At 35.2% G+C, this 17784-nt stretch overlaps 2 protein-coding genes across 2 annotated transcripts; both read right to left on the bottom strand.

The window, feature by feature from the left end:
* Positions 1 to 5998: 5998 nt before the first annotated feature.
* Positions 5999 to 7949, bottom strand: LOC112039175 (chaperone protein dnaJ 20, chloroplastic). The gene is made up of 2 exons (XM_024072028.2): positions 7388 to 7949; positions 5999 to 6359 (listed from the first exon to the last, which is right to left on the bottom strand). Exons 1-2 carry the CDS (start codon positions 7868 to 7870, stop codon positions 6219 to 6221), a joined length of 624 nt encoding a protein of 207 aa, XP_023927796.1. The 5' UTR covers positions 7871 to 7949; the 3' UTR covers positions 5999 to 6218.
* Positions 7950 to 9423: 1474 nt separating this feature from the next.
* Positions 9424 to 13115, bottom strand: LOC112039886 (protein REPRESSOR OF SILENCING 3; the record flags this gene model as incomplete). The annotated part of the gene is given in 4 exon segments (XM_024072793.2): positions 9424 to 10733; positions 10853 to 11284; positions 11501 to 11725; positions 12946 to 13115. Coding segments are annotated over 4 exon segments (1232 nt in total), but the record flags the coding sequence as incomplete, so codon positions are not given.
* Between the last annotated feature and the right edge of the window lie 4669 nt (positions 13116 to 17784).

Here is a 17784-nt window from a genome sequence, read left to right as displayed (position 1 = left end):
CGAAAGTCGCCACCCAAAGCAATTCACCCAAGGGATAAGAGTTAATTTAGAAAAAAAATCCATCTTCTGAAAAACACTAAGGCTAGTTCTAAAAACACTCTATGATATGATTTTATTCAATTCTACCAAATGGTTATATAATGCTTAGAACAACCCTCTAAGCATGGAAGAAATTAGCGATTAAAAACATTACAGTTTCAAGACCTTGACTCATAGAAACTATAAACAAAATGAATGACTTGTCTGCCTAGGAAAACTAAAACATAAAAGCTAAATATTTCCTAAGAAAACCCCAATTAAATGTTATTTGACTTCTTGGACAAAATTACCTATTAATCTTCAAATTATCTTCTAAAATTATGGAAATTCATTCAAAATAATGCCTTATTTGCTGTCACTTTATTCTGGTGTCACTCCCCTTCTTGAGAAAACTCATCCTCGAGTTTAAGTTTGGATCCTTGTCTCAATCAATTGGATGCACAATCATTCCTTTTTCCATCCCTTTATTTTCAACAATACATGTGGAATCAATATGCTGCTTACCAATATTTTCTCGCTCACAATAAACCTAATTGAAAAAAAAAAAAATTGATTTGTGATTTGTTTTTCCATACATCACATGTAACCAAGGTGAAGAACAAATCAACATAGTGATCCACTGATACTTGATTTCTATCTTTACACAATTGTTGAGGTCTTATCTTTGTAAGCATTGAACCCACTTGAATTACTTCAGAACATGGAGCCTTATTCTTAATTGATGGAACAAGATCAATATCAAATTTATAATCAAGAAATAAATATTTGTCTACTCCAAGAAAATTAACATGTTGATTTTTCTTTTCAAGAGATAATATCTTGATACCCATATGTTCAATGGCTAAAGCAATGAATCTTACCTTTGAACAATTATCTTCATTAAAATCAACAGTCTTTTGTATTGGAACAAAAAAAGTATCATCATCATCGTCAAGAGATAAGCCATTGAATCTTTCAATCAAGCTTTGATCATCATTTGGAACATGAGTTGTTGGTTCCTCGTGCTTTCCCACAACAACCATAAAATAAGCCTTCTCATCTTATTGGGCAGTCATCGTTGGTTGGATATCAAAACTCTCAACACCACAATCACTATCTTGATATTCTTCATTCAAATCATCTTCTAGTTCTTCATCATAAGTTGTCTCTTGAACTTCCTCTTGGTACTCATCATGGATTGGTGAAGAAGACCAATCCATTGTAGTTTCTTCTCTAAAACAACCTCAACCATCACCAAATACTTTTGTAATAAAAGAATCCAAAGGCCATGAACTTTCAACAATAGATTCTGCAACAGAAATTGAAGGATCAACTTCTTTGCAAGGAATCACAAGCTTTCTCCTACAAATCTGAATTGGAGAGGTTGGAATTCAACGATCAAGTTTATTCATCCTTTGATTAAGAGCTTCACAAAGTTGTCTCATCTTAGCAAGCTCAGTTTGTACACTTCTTGGAGCTATCTTGAACAAGAATAAGCAAATTCGTCACTTTATGGCAGATTGACGTTTGCTTAGTAAATTGTGAATATCTCACTCTAGAAAACTCGAAATCACGATCTGATTTTTTTGTTAGAAAATAGAAAGATAGATCTTTCCAAATGTATGGAATGAAAATAGAAACCTCACGAGAAATTACAGAATTCATGATGAAGATGAACAACCAATTATGGAATAGAATGAGAACTTCAATAAACCGAACTGGAAAGAACTTGCTCTAATACCAACTGACACCGGAATTGTATGGGGCAACCCAAACTTATCCAATGATAAATAAGGGCAGGATGGATGTATATATTTTTATATTTTCTAGTTATATGAAATAAGAAAAACACTTCAAAACTAAAATGATAGATAAGCTCACCACCAAAGCAGACCCAAAGGGATATAGATATCACCACACAAAGGAATTTAACTAAGGATACATAACTAAATTGGCTCACCACTTAATGAGATACATAATATCACCACCCAAAGAGATACAAAAACCGAAACTCGGAACCCAAAGGCACCCACCCAAGGGATGAGAGTTAATTTAGAAGAACCCATCTTCTAAAAAGCACAAAAGCTAGTTTTGAAAACACTCTATAATCTGATTTTATTCAATTAAGCCAAATGGCTTATATAATGCTTAGAACAATCCTCTAAGCATGGGAGAACAAAATTATCAATTAAAAAAATTACATTTTCAATATATTGACTCATAGGAACTAAAAAAAAATGACTTGTCTGTCTAGGAGAACTAAAACATAAAAGCTAAATACTCCCTAAGAAAGCCCCAATTAAATGTTATTTGACGTTTTGGACAAAATAACCTATTAATCTTCAAATTATCTTCTGAAATTGTAGGGAAATTCATTCAAAAGAATGGCCTTATTTGCTGCCACTTTATTTCGGTGTCAAATTGTGTATTTCTAAATTTAGGTAGAACTTCATTGGGTTAAAATAAAAACTTTTAAATTGTATGCTATTAGTAATTTGATTGATGTTATTATGCAATAAAGTTTTCATATAATTTATTTGTTTATAATTATTATAACTTATGTGTTAACAAAATATCAAAACATGTTTATCGTTTTAAATGATACTTTTTAAATGGATTGAAATAGGTTATGTTGTGTCAACCCGATTAATAAACATGTATGTGTTATAGTTGATAGATTTTGACATGATTATTAAATGATTTGAGTTAGAGTTAACCTATATTGTTGAATTAAACTACATTGACACGACATGAAAACAAACAGCAAACACGAATTGCCAACCTAATTGCTTCAGGCTACCACTAATAAAATTTTACTCATTACAACACATCATTGAAAGCCAAAACAACACCAGATAGGTTTTAAAACTTCGGTTGTTGAAGCAACCATATTGGCCATTAAAAACGAAGTTACACTTGAATACTTGAGCAAATCCTGTCACGAGCACATTTAGTCACAAATAGGTTCTCTGTGGTTGTGCGTTATTTAAGATTGATGCATGGTATATAGTTTAGCATTGTCGTAGGAACTAGAGTTTTAACATTTATAAAACATGAACAGTGAATTAAGGTTACAAATTTTAGTTTTACCTTGAAACTTATTTCCAGCTTAAGAGCATTCTCATCAAAGATTTCAAAAAATTTAGCATTTAATATTTCAAAAACCTACTTTATCAATTTTAATAACTCACTTTACAATACACCAAACATTAAAGATTTTCTATTTTTTACCATTTCATTAAAATATTAATTTTTATTCTCATTCTCATCTCTTTCACCACCAACAAACCTACTGCCACTGCCAACACCCATGGCCACCACCAACCACAACCTTAACACCCTAACCACCAAAATAAAAAATAAAAATAAAAAGTCCATCCCTTCTTTGACTTTGTAGCACGCACCCACACACACAAAAACAAACCATCAGATTCTCATTCCTTGGTCCTCCCATGGAAGACATGGATCTCCGTCTCTACCCTCTCCACTGTCACCGATGCTTTCCATTGATCTGATGACACCGACAACCGCCGTATCCTCTCTCTCTCTCCTCTATGTCAAGGCAAGCCCGAATCCCAACCCCGTGAAAGGCGTCAAATCTTCAGACATCATGGTTGACCCTTCTCGCAACCTTTGGTTCCGCCTCTTCGTTCCCACGGACACCTCTTCCCTCCCCATCATCATCTTCTTCCACGGCGGTAGCTTCACTTTCCTCTCCGCTTCCTCCTTTGCACTGTAAAACCAAAACACAATCCCAAAACCAAATCAAGACCTAAAATCAAATCAAACTCACCCCGATCTGAACCCACCACAAAACCGCAGCCAAAACCCACCCCAACCTCTTTGATAACCACCAACCCAGCGGCCCAGCCTCTTTGGCCTCAACCCCAACCAAGAACACTGACCAGGTCGACTCAACCCAATCTAAACGCCGACTCAAGCTTCGATTTTTGGGTTTGGCCATAAAGAGAAGAGAATAGCTTGGGTTGAGGGAGAACCAACAAAAGAGAAGAGCTTGCATGTGAGAAAGAGAGAGGGCACGTGTGGAGATTAAAATATAATAATTGGGTTTGACACTCAGCTACAATGCCTGCTAGAGATAGCAGCACATTGTAGCTGGGTGTCAAAAAATTTAGCATTTGTCTTCTTTGATGGAGTATGTTTTTTGTGCTTGGAGCTATAAAAATAGCATGTTAGAGCATTTAGCATCTTTGATAAGAATGCTTTAAGCAGTTTCAAAATTTATAAAACATGAACAGTGAATTAATGTTTTCGTTTATATTCTTTATAAAACAAAAATTTAAACATGAATAGTCAAATTGAGACTGCTATCCAATGTCCATCAGATGCTTTTTATCATGACATTAACAAACAAGTTACAAATCCATGTCACATCTGCCTCTGCAAATTGCAAGAGCCAAGTTTATAATTCTAAAAAGACATATGGAGACTTTGCGATTCGTTTTGTTTGCCAACCAGAGACTTTTGACTCTTACTGACTTTACATCATCAGCTTCCACACAAGTGAACACGCCCACCATAAAAAATTAAAGGTGTAAAAAAAAAAATTATACAGATAAAAATCGAGAAGACTTTTTTTTTTTTTTTTCCCAATCCACACGACTATATATTTGCCCAAAATTCGAATGAATATTGAGATCTTTTTATTTTTTTAAAAAATTAAAAATTTAAAAATTTTAAAAAAACTGAATTAGAGAAATTCTATCTAATTTATTATGCAGAGGTTACTATATAAAATATTTTAATTAGATAACTTATTAAATCATGAAAAATACTAAAGTTATAAACTTTTTTACAAATTATTGATGTGATGATAATTATTAATAAATAAAAAGGTGATGTTAATAGCAAACTCATATAAAAACCAATAAGAAATTGCTACGTCAACGGTTTGTAAAAATATAATAAAAAAGTTAGTGTTGGTAGCATTTCTCTTAAATTTTATTTTTTATTTTATTTTTTATATATATAGTCATTTTAGTTGGCACTTGGCACCAGCCACCAAGTTGGTTGAAGGGGATTTTTGAAGGAAAATTCTGGCCGTCAAATAATTTATTTGACAACTGATAAATCTAGCCATATCCATTAGCAGGACCACAGCCACGTACAAAGACCACATAAGGAAAATAGAGAGTCAGAAATCATATTTGCAATCTGTCAACATAAATGGAAGAAAGGATCATCAATAATATGGACTCGGATTGGCTGGCTTCATTGCTTCCATATACTGGACCCAAGCCTTATCCTGACAATATCAAACTCGGACAAATATTAGGAGGGAAAACTCTTTCATGACCTACAAACCACTGAAAAGAATTAATTCTTGATAACATGCCTAGCCTCCAAGTTGTTTACAGTTAGGAGGGAAAACTCTTTATAATTGGCCACAACTATTTTTGTCCTAGATGGAAGACAACAAATTTGGTGGCACTAAATGATCAAGCTCTTAGACCAAAAGAGTAAAGAGACCATCTTACACGCTAAATCAAAGCCTAGCTCATGCAATAGACATTATACAACCCAACCCGCTAAAATTCCCTTTTACCAAAATTTGAGACCTCAAACTTTGGGCATGTAAATCAAATTAATTGGAAGTTCAAATTGAATGTAGCTGGAGCAGATGTTGATGATCCATTAATGCAGGACAAGAAGTATAAAAGGAAAGGGAAAAACTTCCATGTAATTTCAAACACCTAAATTATTAGGCTTATTATTACAATGGAGTAACCGTATGCTTCCGTTCAGTTAGCCAAAAGCAATAACTATAAGCTTCTTCTGTTCATGTTTAGGACAAACCGCCAGGCTTTGGAATTAGGTGAGGATTGATTTTGCACTGAATGGAATATCTCGACCCCACAAACATAAAAATGGGAGATTCTAAAGAAAATCACCACAAGAAAGAGAGCTTGTTTAAAAAAGAAAAAAACGTAATCATATATATCACCACAAGAAAGAGAGCTTGTTTAAAAAAGAAAAAAAAATTAATCATATATAACCTCATGTACAATGTAATCAGTTCGCATAGGGGTTGGAAAGAATTTCCTTGCCCAGAAATGTGATTATAGCTAAATGGTAACTTACTTTCCTATTTCAACATTGACCATGTATAAGGTAGAAAATCATATATACAGGGAGAATAGAAGGAAAGAAAAACCTATTTATGGCATACTCGCTTATTACTACTTCATTTCATCCCTTCGCCTGCGCATTCGAGCTCCCCAAGACAAATCCCCTCTAGCATCCTTACTCATGCTTCTTTTCTTTAGCTCTGATAACTGATCTTGCCAACGGTTCTTCCAATCACCTTTTTCTTCCATTCCCTGCTCAAGACCAAGAAAAACACATAAAATACAACCACAACCACCAAGCCTTAGTCCCAACATTTTGGGGTTGGATTACAAATCTTCAACAAGCTGGTTTAGGAGAAATTATAGAGTACTCTGTCCACCATTCCACTAAAAGACTTATACTTGTTTAAAATTGCTGAGTCAGTAATCAGTTTCTGTTTTAAAAAAAAAAATTCCAACTCAACAATTTTAAACAAATGTGAGTCTTTAAGTGGAATGGTGGACCACGTTAATTGTCCACCATGTGAACCCTATAATTTCTCCTGATTTAGGTCGTTCACATGTAAATACTGGTCATAGAATAAAAATTAACAGTCACAAAGCCCCAGAAAACTAGTAAAAACATAAATTCTCCAAACACAAGTTGGAGTGCAGATAGAAAAAACTGATAACCCTCTAGAATGGAAGGAGCCCTTTCCTGGTACTATAAAAAGAATTGACAGATCACAAAGGATTTGCATCCATAAATGCTCCTAGAACAAGTAGTAGAATACTTACAAGTTGTCATAAACATTAGGGCCAGCATGTTTCGAATATCCATTAAAATGCAAATGAACAAAAACAAAGTTCTTGGGACTGAATCAGGAAGAAACTTTCCATAAGCATGCATGCTTGTTAGGAAATTATTATTATTTTTGTTTAAATTTAAAAATATTGAGCGAATAAAGAAACACCTTAAACTAAAGAAGATGAATGAGTAAAAAAAAATAAAAATAAATAAATAAATTAAATCCATGAGTTCAAATTGCCAAGAGCCTTATAGATCAATTCGCACTCCTAGTGTTTCCATTGGAAACCAAGTTCAAAATTCTCCTCTCCCATTGTAACCATCCGATTATCAGATCAAATAAGAAAAAACTTAAATCTGAAATATCAACAAATTTCTCATGACGATATAAGATGAAACGAGATTTCGAGAAGTCATAGGCAAGGAAATTAAAAGAGGTGAGAAGGAAGGCAGGGTTAAGTTATATAATCAGGGATTGAAAAAGAAGAGAAACCTGGTGGTGGTGGTGGTGGCGTCTTCGAGTAGCAGAGAAAGCAAAATGGAGACCTTTGGCCATATGTGTATCGTAGAGAGCTCTCCTTGTAGGATCAGACAAGGTCTCGTAGGCCTCCTGAACCCGGATAAACCGTTTGGTGTACTCTTCGACCCGACCCGGGGGAGAGACATCCGGGTGGTATTTTCGGGCTAGCTGCTTGTAGGCCTGCTTGATGTCGAACAAGGATCCGGATTCGGGTATGCCAAGGAGTTCGTAGAAGCTCGGGCTGGCCGAGGAACCCTCTTCCGTCACTAACCCATCGTTCATGGAGGAGGAGGCTGAGGCTGAGGCTCTCAAAGACCACTTTATGAGTAGTGGAGGAAGTGGTGATGACTTTGTTGATATAGTTGTTGGGAGGTAGCAGAAGCGAGACTCGCTTCCGCTTCCAATTCCACCTCCTGCGATTTGTATTGGATTCAAACTCAAGCCGCTGCACCGCATCTCTTGACTCTTGCCCTTTTTTTCCTTCAATCTCCTTCCCTCTTTCTTTTTTTCTTTTTTCTTTTTTTTTTTTGGTTTCTTCCGCTCTTTTTATATATAAATTGAGCAATTATCGCATCATTTTACACGATAAAATGCTCTAAAATATATTTAGCTGATGTGATAAGTTATAATTTTTTAATGATAGAATGGGTGATTGACTTTTTTTTACATGGTAAGATCTTTTAGAAATCTGCCGGGAAGTTATACTAAGCACAACTTTAAGTAATATTATTTTATTCAATATTTTTTTAATTAGATTCAAATTTTGATAAATTTATTATTAGATTATTTTTTTTTTTTATTTTTTTTTGGGATATCCTAATCCATGCCTAAATCCTAATGACATTATTCTCTACCAGTTAATACAGCATTCACCATTAAATGCCAACTGGGACTCAATTATATGATTCTGCTAGTCACTATTTATCAGATATCATCTTCAGCCTCTATGGTTCTACAGATTTATTATTTAAAAGCTTACAGTCTTACGTGTAAAATGCCTATTTTGTGCAGAAGGGATCAATTTTCATAGATATCTACAGACTTCATAGAGCCACAAAATTTTCCTAGAAAGTTACAAGTTAACATATCATTTAATACTCAAATACTCAAGCATGCATATACAATATACAGAGCACTAGCATACACATGCACCGATATACAAATATATTTGCATTGCCAAGAAAAAGAGACACTGAGCAATTAAGGGAATGGCACACATTTGAGAACAACATACTCGTTTCCTGATTGGTGAATAAATGAATCTAGCTATTCAAATGCACTTCCAGCAATTATGCTCCCGAGGAATACATTTACAAAGTTGAAAGGATAATATCTAGAGGCCGATCTCCTCTCTAGAGATGATAGAGAATTAAATCCTTCAAATTTAGACATGATCATCAATATAGCTGGCAGAAAGATAAGGAATAACTTCAATGCAATCCCAGGTAGAAAACCTTGGATGACTGATTTAATGAAACTCCTGAATTGCAAATCATAACATTATGAGTAATTTGAAGTTATTGCAGACTAATTATCAACACAAGAGGCCCAAGGATGAACAAGAGAAAGTTGGGGCTCCCTTAATTCCTGCCCGTGCCTCCCCTCCAAGACAAGTAGAGTCTAAAACCGACAGTTCTTCATCTTCACTGTCAAAGCATAAACCCTCTGACTCCAATTCTATTGAATCTGAATAGTTAAGTGGTCAAAAGCGGCCTCGACAATAAAAAGCCCCAAAAAGGCTTCATCAACACCATAGTTGATAATAGTACAGAAAAATAAAAGTTAACCACTTCAACCAGTAGGGTTGGAGGGCCTTTTCATGTAAATATATTATGCACAAGTTGTACCAAAATTTTTATCAAAAAAAAATTTAAAAAGTTATTTAGATGAGCAGAGATGAGAAGGAAAAAAGAATGTACGAAATTTATCTCCTTCAATTGAGATTCTCAATCGATTTATGTAAGTGAAAGTTGTAAAATTGATTGACTGCTCTGTAAAAGGCTGCCCTCTTTATAGAACAATAGAATACTTCTCTTTTTATTTTTTTCACCCCTAATGATAACAAGAAAATTACAAGTACAAGAAAGAGAGAATTCCTTGAAATGCTTCTCAGCTGTCTGCTTTAAGTAACATCATGTGAACACTCAGAACATAATATAGTAAATATACTTCCTTTCCGCGCCATAACAAAACAGATAGAAAATGAAACAAAAGTACATACAAAGAGGCCTGATCCAAAGTAAAACCCCAAAATTAAGCAAAAGTTAGGACGGTGCTCTTAAATTTGATGGCAATGTCAAACACCTTATACTTAAAACCTAACTCCAAATGCACTGAAAGCATCTATTTCTCACCACTTTTTCTCTTGAGTGATCCACTTGCAGCCTTAGCTTTTGACCACTCTTTCAGAGAAGCAGCACTTCTCATAAAAGAACAAGTTTCACCAATTATAATAGTCCTATTAGATGTTAGCTTTGGTGCTGAATCATGTTTTCTCTTAAATATTGGAGAAGGGGCCTCATTATTACCCACAACAGTCTGCTGATGTCTCTCTGGAGTACTCCTAACGTCCTTTCCAGTTACCAAAATAGTAGATCCATTTCCAGGCAATTCACTATTATCATCTTTCCTTAAATCACTGTGCTCAGTGTTGGTGGAATCAACAATGTCCACACTATTGGGCTTTGCTTGCACTTGCTTTTCATAAGAAATACCAGGCAAAAGTTGTTCAAGGCTAAATGAACTATTGTTATTCTCACTAATCAATTGTGTCCAAGAGGATTTCTGGAGCCAAGCAGCACCTCTGCCAGAATTACTTGAAGCTGCCCTAGGTTTGGCGGGCTGAGTTTCTGTGACCTCTTTAATTGTTTCACTTGAATGACTTTCCAAGTGATCTCCATGCCTTACTAAGTTGTCATTTTTTGCTGACAGTGGAGTCAGGCACAGATGAACCGTCAAATTTTGGTTGCTGTTCCTTGCTAGAGGCAATGCCTGGCAAGATATGTGAGACGCTGAATGAAGTGTTGCTCTGATCACCAACAAGAGCTCTCCATGAAGACTTCTGAGACCAAGAAACAACAGGAGCTGATTGTTGGATACGAGATTCTGGTTCAGCCAGTTGAGCTCCCAATACAGCTGATTCATCTGAATGGGTTTTTAAGTTCCCCTTGCCTCTAGTGATAGAAGAGAGCGATCCATTTTCATCACTTTCTTGATTGAGTGATTTCCTCTTCTTGTTAGGAGGTACAGTATTCCTTTTCTGCTCTTTGAGCGCATTCTGATTTTGCCTATCCTTGGAAGTTCGCTTGCCACTGAAGTCCTGGGAGTCCAATACAGATAGAGAAATTTAGGCCAGAAAGGCAGAAAGTATAGGGATCATCAGTATAAGTAAAACGGAAAAAACAATTATACTCTACAAATTGAACCTTAAAAATCTACCTGATTTTCAGAAATTTGCTCCTTTTCCTGGACACCTAACAAATCCATCCTATTGTTTTTCCTTTTCACCACATTAATTATGAGATTATCTTCATCCATTTCAGAGTCTGCTTCATTCTCATCAAATTGCAAGCCAGAAATCAATTTGGCAGAATTATCTCTTTCCTTGGCTTGTCCATTTCCACTATGTGCAGCATCCGATACCTTTTCCCTTTCAAAGAGCTTGTTCATCACTGAATTCATTATGTTAATCTCTTCCTCATTCATGCCCCCACTTTGTGCTTCTAGATCATTAGCTTGTTTTTCTTTTGCAGGGTGAGGATCAATAGAATGCTCTTCACAATCACAGAAATGAATTGGGAGAGGAGGAACCTCAACATTTCGGAAACTGTATTTGTGTTTGCCACTTCCACTTAATGGCAATACTTTCACCTGCACAACAGATTCATACATAACCATGCAAAGGCACAGTTTCAAGCAACAGTGCATTCAAATGCTTGATCCCAGTTGTTTTGATGCAGTGATGTTGAGCGCAAATGAGAATTGACAATATATAGACACATAAAATTGTATATACGCTAAGAGAAAATGAGACACATCAACTTGTGCAAATGAAAATCAAAACATACATATCAGATCCATATTCACCTTTCTTAAGCTGGGAAAGTAAATCCGAAGTTGCTTTGTTTCTGAATTAAGGTCTTTCTTAGGCTTGTTAGAAGAGGCTATGTCTTCATTCACATCAAAACCGTTATTAGGTTCCCTACTTGCAAGTTCAGCTTGTTCTGCCCACTCTCGTTTCAAACGGACAAGATAATGTTCTCTAGCCTTCTCAAGCTTCAACCTCCCTCCCTTCCAGACACACCCATTATACTGTGTAGTTGCATAGAGGGGATCAGTGTAGGCAATAAAATCCAGCACATGTTAAAAAGAAAAGGAAAAGAGAAGTTCCAGCTTCTCATGATGGACCTGTACAGGACTGAACCTGTGACCACATCCTTCTCCCCTTGTTTTTGGAGGAAGAGAGACCAAGATAACACATCATAGCAGGTAACTAAATACACAACTTGATTTCATTCACGTCCATGTAGCAGGCGCTAGAGCCCTGCTTTACTCAGATATTTTACCATTATCTCCCACTGAAGGCATTAGATTATTATGTTGCTACAGCGTAACACACTGTAATTCCAAGTTTTGCATCAACTTTGTTATTTTATTTTCTGCACCATTGGATACAATATCTATTACAATATAAGTACACTGGAGAAACAAAGAATAGTGTTGACAATCCACAACAGGGAGTGCCATGGGACTGTGGTAAGTTAACGCTTTTGTTATTCTTTTGTTCTTAGAGCCATTGACTCTCTTCAACTTGTTCCATTTTCCATATTATGCACCCAAAATTTGCAATTGAATGGTTCATCCTAAAACAACATTTATCTGTCACCAGTTAAAGTATTTCCAAGAGCAATTGTGCACAAAAAAAATCTGACTTATGGGATCTAAGTTCTGATATAGACATGGGTCAGAGAGCCATTGAGCTTTGGCTCAGCTGGCACCTCCTCCCTTCTAAGTTCTAGCTAGAGGTCATGGCTGTGGGGTCAAGATGCATTGGATGCGTGTGTAAAAAAAAATACATACGACTGATCCTAACTAATCTGTTGAGGATCCATACCTGACCCCAAAATTTTGGAATTAAGACTTGTTGTTATTGTTGTTGTTGTTGTTGTTGTTGTTGTTGTTAATGGATTGGAGACACAATGTTCTATACTTGTATCTACACATTACAAAATGGCTTGTTGTATGCACATGTAAATGGAGAGCTTAGTCTTAATCATGCATACTCAACAAATCAAACCCTACAAAATCCCACATGGGGAAGCATGGCTGTATTCCGTGCAAGTTAAAAAGTTGATCTTGTATTTGCAATGAATTCAACTTAACAACATAAACAAATTCCTATTTCAAACTAAATTGTAGGTTTCAATTAGCTCAATTAGTAAAGTCTCATGTCATCAACGTTTAAAACTAATTTGCGTCAAGTAATAATAATGAGGAATGAAAAGGATTGATAGTGTTTTCCTTTTTCTTACAGTGCTGAAGAGCTTGGAAAGGGATTTAAGGGAAGAAGGGGAAAAATCGATATAGGCAAAGCTGCGAGACTTGGACCTGACAATATCAAGTCCCTGAACCACTCCCAGTGACCCAAACAACCTCTGCAAATCTTCAGCCGTCACGCTTTCCCCCAATCCTCCCACGAATATCTTCATCTGAGTCGCTTTTTCTGCTTCCTTATCTTCCATTGTTTGATTCCCGAGAATTCGCAGGAAAACACAATGCAAGGAAATGAAAAATTCACCCTTTTTTTTCTTCCTTGGCTTTTTTCTTATAAACCAAACAGAGAATAACTGGAAGGAAAGAAAAAAAGAAGAGTAATGAACAAGAGTGGGAACCTGAGGAAGAGAGGAAGAAGCTATTGCATTTGCTGAGAATAGCGGATCTCGAAAGAGAGAGAGAGAGAGAGTTGGAGGGAAAAGTACGGAACTGAAAAACCCTACTTTTTCCGAAGTATAAAAAAGCCCGTTTGGAAACATGGATTTCCAAATCCAAATCCCCGTTTGGGCCAACAAATAAATAAAGAAATAGATTTGGATTTGGGGATTTGAAATCAGTGGGAAACAGAAGAGCAACTAGGACCAGCGAAGAAGAATTCAACTACACAACTTTTCGATACTCTAACAGGGCTCTCTCTCTCATTTTCGTGTCCCTGTCTTTTGAGTTTCAATCTCTCTATTTCTATGCTTTTCAATTTTCAGATTCGTTTTCTTTACTTTTATATCTCTTTTTCAGCAATAATTTTCTCTGATTCAAATTCAATGCAACTGTCAGCTTACAGTGACTGCTGTATAGCAATGTCTATAAGCTTAGGGTCTTGTTATTTGGGGGGTTATAAAAACATGTCAAATTTGGGGTATTTGGTAGAGTAGTTTGAAAATTGTTGTTTATAGTTTTTTGAAATACGTGTGGGTAAAAAAGTGTATTGAAATACGTGAAATGTTGTTTAAAAACTAAAAAATGTTGTTTGAAATGACAAACCAAACGGAGCCCGCCCTCTTTGATTTTTGGAGTTGTATTTTTTTTTTGGGACGGGGGGGGGGGTTGTTTGTGTATTCTTTTTGGTTTTGCATTGGATTATATGAATTGGGTTTCTTTATTTTTGCTTATTTCATGATATGTGTTAGGTTTTGGAGTTAACTCTTTCTTTTAGGGGTTGTTGGATTTGGTACATGAAGTCCAAATATAACATAAATAGACATGTCAATTAAGGAAGTAACAAAGATTATAACTTCAGATAGAATAGAATGGAAAATAATAATACATGTGGCCGACCCTAAATAATCTATTAAAGTACCATATTCAATCCAAAACAAGATTGGGACTAAGGTTTAGTTGTTGGATTTTCCTGCTGTCTGATTTTTTAGAAAAAAAAAAAAAAAGTGAAAAAGAACTGTTGCATTAGATTTCCTGTTGTTTGGTTGCTTAGAAAGAATGGGGGAAATGAATTGTTGCATTGGAAAACCTTTAATTCAAGAATTCATGCTGGTTTAACTTTTTTTTCTTTTTTTATTTTTTCTTTTTTTTCTTTGACAATTGAATTTATATTTGTCATGAACTTGTTTGATGTTCAGGGTTTGGTTAGGAAGAGCTTCTAATGGCAACAGCTACGTACCCACCACCACCATTGTATTACAGACTATACAAAGATTACTTACAAAACCCAAAGTCCGCTCCTGAGCCTCCCCCTCCTATTGAAGGGACTTATGTTTGTTTTGGAAGCAACTACACTGTGAGAATTCCCTTTTATTTATTTTTTATTATTCTTTCTTGCAAAATACATGTGAATATCCTAGTTTCGAATTATCGGTCCTGCCTTTTTTAGGTGTAATGTTTAGTCATAGAGTTTTTATGAGAAAGTTAATTGTGCTGAACTATTGTTTGTATTTAACAATTTGAAGAATGTATCCCCTGTTTGTTCGCAAGTAACAATAGAAAGTGAAGAGGATTTCCTGAAAATGCGTAAACGGGGAAGGTGGTTTCAATATCTTGAGTTTGTAGGTCTTAAGTTCAAAGCTTGGATTTGATGAAATCATTGAGCTTATATTATGATTGAATTATTAGGCTTCTATCATTATTCTATTTTTCCATGATAATTTTTCCAATGTTTTGTCTAGACCGATGATGTGCCTCCAACCTTGGAAGAACAAGGAGTGCAGCAGCTATACCCAAGGGGACCAAATATTGGTAGGAATGGCAACGGGTCGGGTTCGGGCCGGGTTTTTTCATACCCGGACCCGACCCGCGGGCCAAGAACTGTGATCCAGACCCAGCCCATTTACTAAGCGGGTTTTTTTTGGGGGCCCGAACCCGCCTCAGTCGGGCCCGTTAAGGGATTGGGCCCAATTCCTGGCCCAACCAGAAAAAGAAAAAGAAAAAAAGAAGTAATTCTGCAAGCACAACACTTACTAAACACAGAAATACCCAATTTTATTTTTCTCATACTAATCTAGCACCTAAACACCTCCAATTTTTGTATTTGAAAGTTTTTAAGTAAATCTATTGTATCTACAGCTGAAAAAAAAAAAGTTCTCCCCTCTTACCATTTGCAAACCTAAAAGATACCATTTACAAAAGCATTTGAGCCTATACCATTTACAAACCTAAAACGAAACTTGTATAGGCTCAACAAAAAAACTAATCCAGGGCTTCTTCGTGTTGAGTGATAAACATTCATCACCCAAGATACCGTTTACAAAAGCATAAAAATGAAAATCAACATTCAGAATCAGATATAGGGCAGATCTGCCAGGGCAATTTCACAAAAGTATAAAAACGAAAATGAATATTCATTCTAGTGGCAAGACTAACAATTAGCATAACTAGAATTGATACATACTTTGGTTGAGATCCATAGTTTTAAGTAGAAAACACCAACCAAAAAATTGAAACAAACATCTCAGAGACTCAGACTGGAAATTTTCAGTCTCTAAAAATTTCAAAAAAAAAAAAAAAATTGAAGAGAACTATAGAACAGAGGCGGTGAGATCTTGGATCGGCGATGAGATTGAGGGTGAGTGAGAGCTTGACCGGCGGTGGTGAATGCTTGGACCGGCAGTGAGAGGCTGAGAACTTGGGCTGGTGGTACTTGAGAGGGAGTGAGATTGAGAGTGAGTGAGACCGTCCGTGTGAGCTGTGTGAGATTGAGAGTGAGTGAGGCACTGAGGTGAGGGCTGAGGCGGCTGTGTGTTGTGTGAGCTGAAGAAGAGTAAGGGGGCTGAAGAAATGAGGAAGAGATTAGGGTTTATAACTATATATATATATATACATACATATATATATAAGAGGGTATGTAAGTAATTTTGTATATAAACGGGTCGGGTCCGGGTCCGGGTTCGGATCGGGTTTTGATAAAACCTGGACCCGACCTGGACCCGGTTCGGGTTTTTTTTCAAAAACCCATACCCGACCCTATTCTTTATCGGGCCGGGTAAAATCCGACCCATTAGGGTCGAGCCAGGCCGGGTACCCACGGGTCGGGCCCAAATTGCCATGCCTAAATATTGGTATGAATTTGTGGTGCTTTTACTAAATCTTTTGCAAGTACTACTTAAAAAAAAAAAAAAAAACTAGTAAGTTTCCCGTGCGATGCACGGATAATATTATAATGTTTTATGTAAATTTGTTTTTGGAAAATACTATACATATATTATAGCATATTTATTATAAAACTTTGTTAGTAATAAGTTCATCATAAAAAGTAACAATTATAAATTGCACACATATATCTATTATAATTATTTTGTTCAAGTAATGAGCAATAATGAAAATAACTTGGAGTAATATTGTATTATAAAAGTTGATAAAAGCATATTAATTCATTCTATATTATTGATTTTTATTATGTGATGAAATAAAAAGTTTCATTATGGATTTTTTTTTTCTTCTTCAATGCTTTGTTATTGTGGTATGGTGACGTTTGTTGTCATTATCAGTTTCTCCATCTTCAACATTTGAAATTTAGTCCGTCCATATTTGTTCAATTTTTGAGCTTTCATCATTTTTTCCTTTTGTTGTATCATTTGTGTTAATTACTAATGAATTAGCACTGAGAGATTATTGATTAGATCTTACCAAATTTGGACTTTGTCACTAAGATTTTTCATAGGAATTTGCATTTATATTAAATTTCAATCATGTGACAGTTTTTTGTAAATTTTTTATTTTTGTTAATTTTGGAATAGTGCAGCAAAAAGAATTAACATAGCATATTGAATTGTGTTTTTTTTTTTCTTCCATACCTTTTTATCATTTGAAGGCGCATCAAAAATCTTAGCAACTATATAATTTTCAAAACTGTCTTTTAGATTGAATTCATTCAATTGAAGTAGAGAAATCCATTTTTTTCCTACTTTTTTTTTTCTTCAAATAACATGAGTTTCCTTCTCCAATATCAATATTTTTACAATAATTTAAATAAGTTGTACCTTAGTTTATTTTTCAGCAAGATCTCGATCTTGTAGATTTATTTAGGATTTTCTCGGCATCTCAATCAACTATCACAAACTTTGTTTTGTTAGTTGCATTAAAAACTTCAATTTGAATCTTATATCTAAAGTATCTAAAGTAGTTTGCAATGGTATATATATAGTAGTTATAGTGAGATAAATATATTATAAATATTTGGAGAGTATGTAGTTAATGTGAGTACCTCTAACTTTGGGATAGAAAGATTTATTTTTGTTTTACATTTTGCACACCAAAATGATCTTGTTTGTAATTTGACATTCCTTTCACAAAGTACACACAAAATGTAATACCAACCCATTGTTGTATCAATGTTCTTATTATTGCAATACCCTAACAGTTCACATCTT

Source organism: Quercus suber, unplaced genomic scaffold (genome assembly GCF_002906115.3).
Source record: "Quercus suber isolate HL8 unplaced genomic scaffold, Cork oak 2.0 scaffold_290, whole genome shotgun sequence".
NCBI classification, from domain to species: domain Eukaryota; kingdom Viridiplantae; phylum Streptophyta; class Magnoliopsida; order Fagales; family Fagaceae; genus Quercus; species Quercus suber.
Note: the sequence above shows the minus strand (reverse complement) of the source record. Positions and strands in the feature narration are given on the sequence as shown.

Bases quoted from the DNA above. Each gene is read 5' to 3' on its own strand.
- LOC112039175 (XM_024072028.2), bottom strand. From the start codon at position 7,870: ATGCGGTGCAGCGGCTTGAGTTTGAATCCAATACAAATCGCAGGAGGT. The intron at 6,360-7,387 runs GTTTCTCTTCTT...GGTCTTGAGCAG, and splicing joins GCCACCACCACCACCACCAG to GGAATGGAAGAAAAAGGTGA.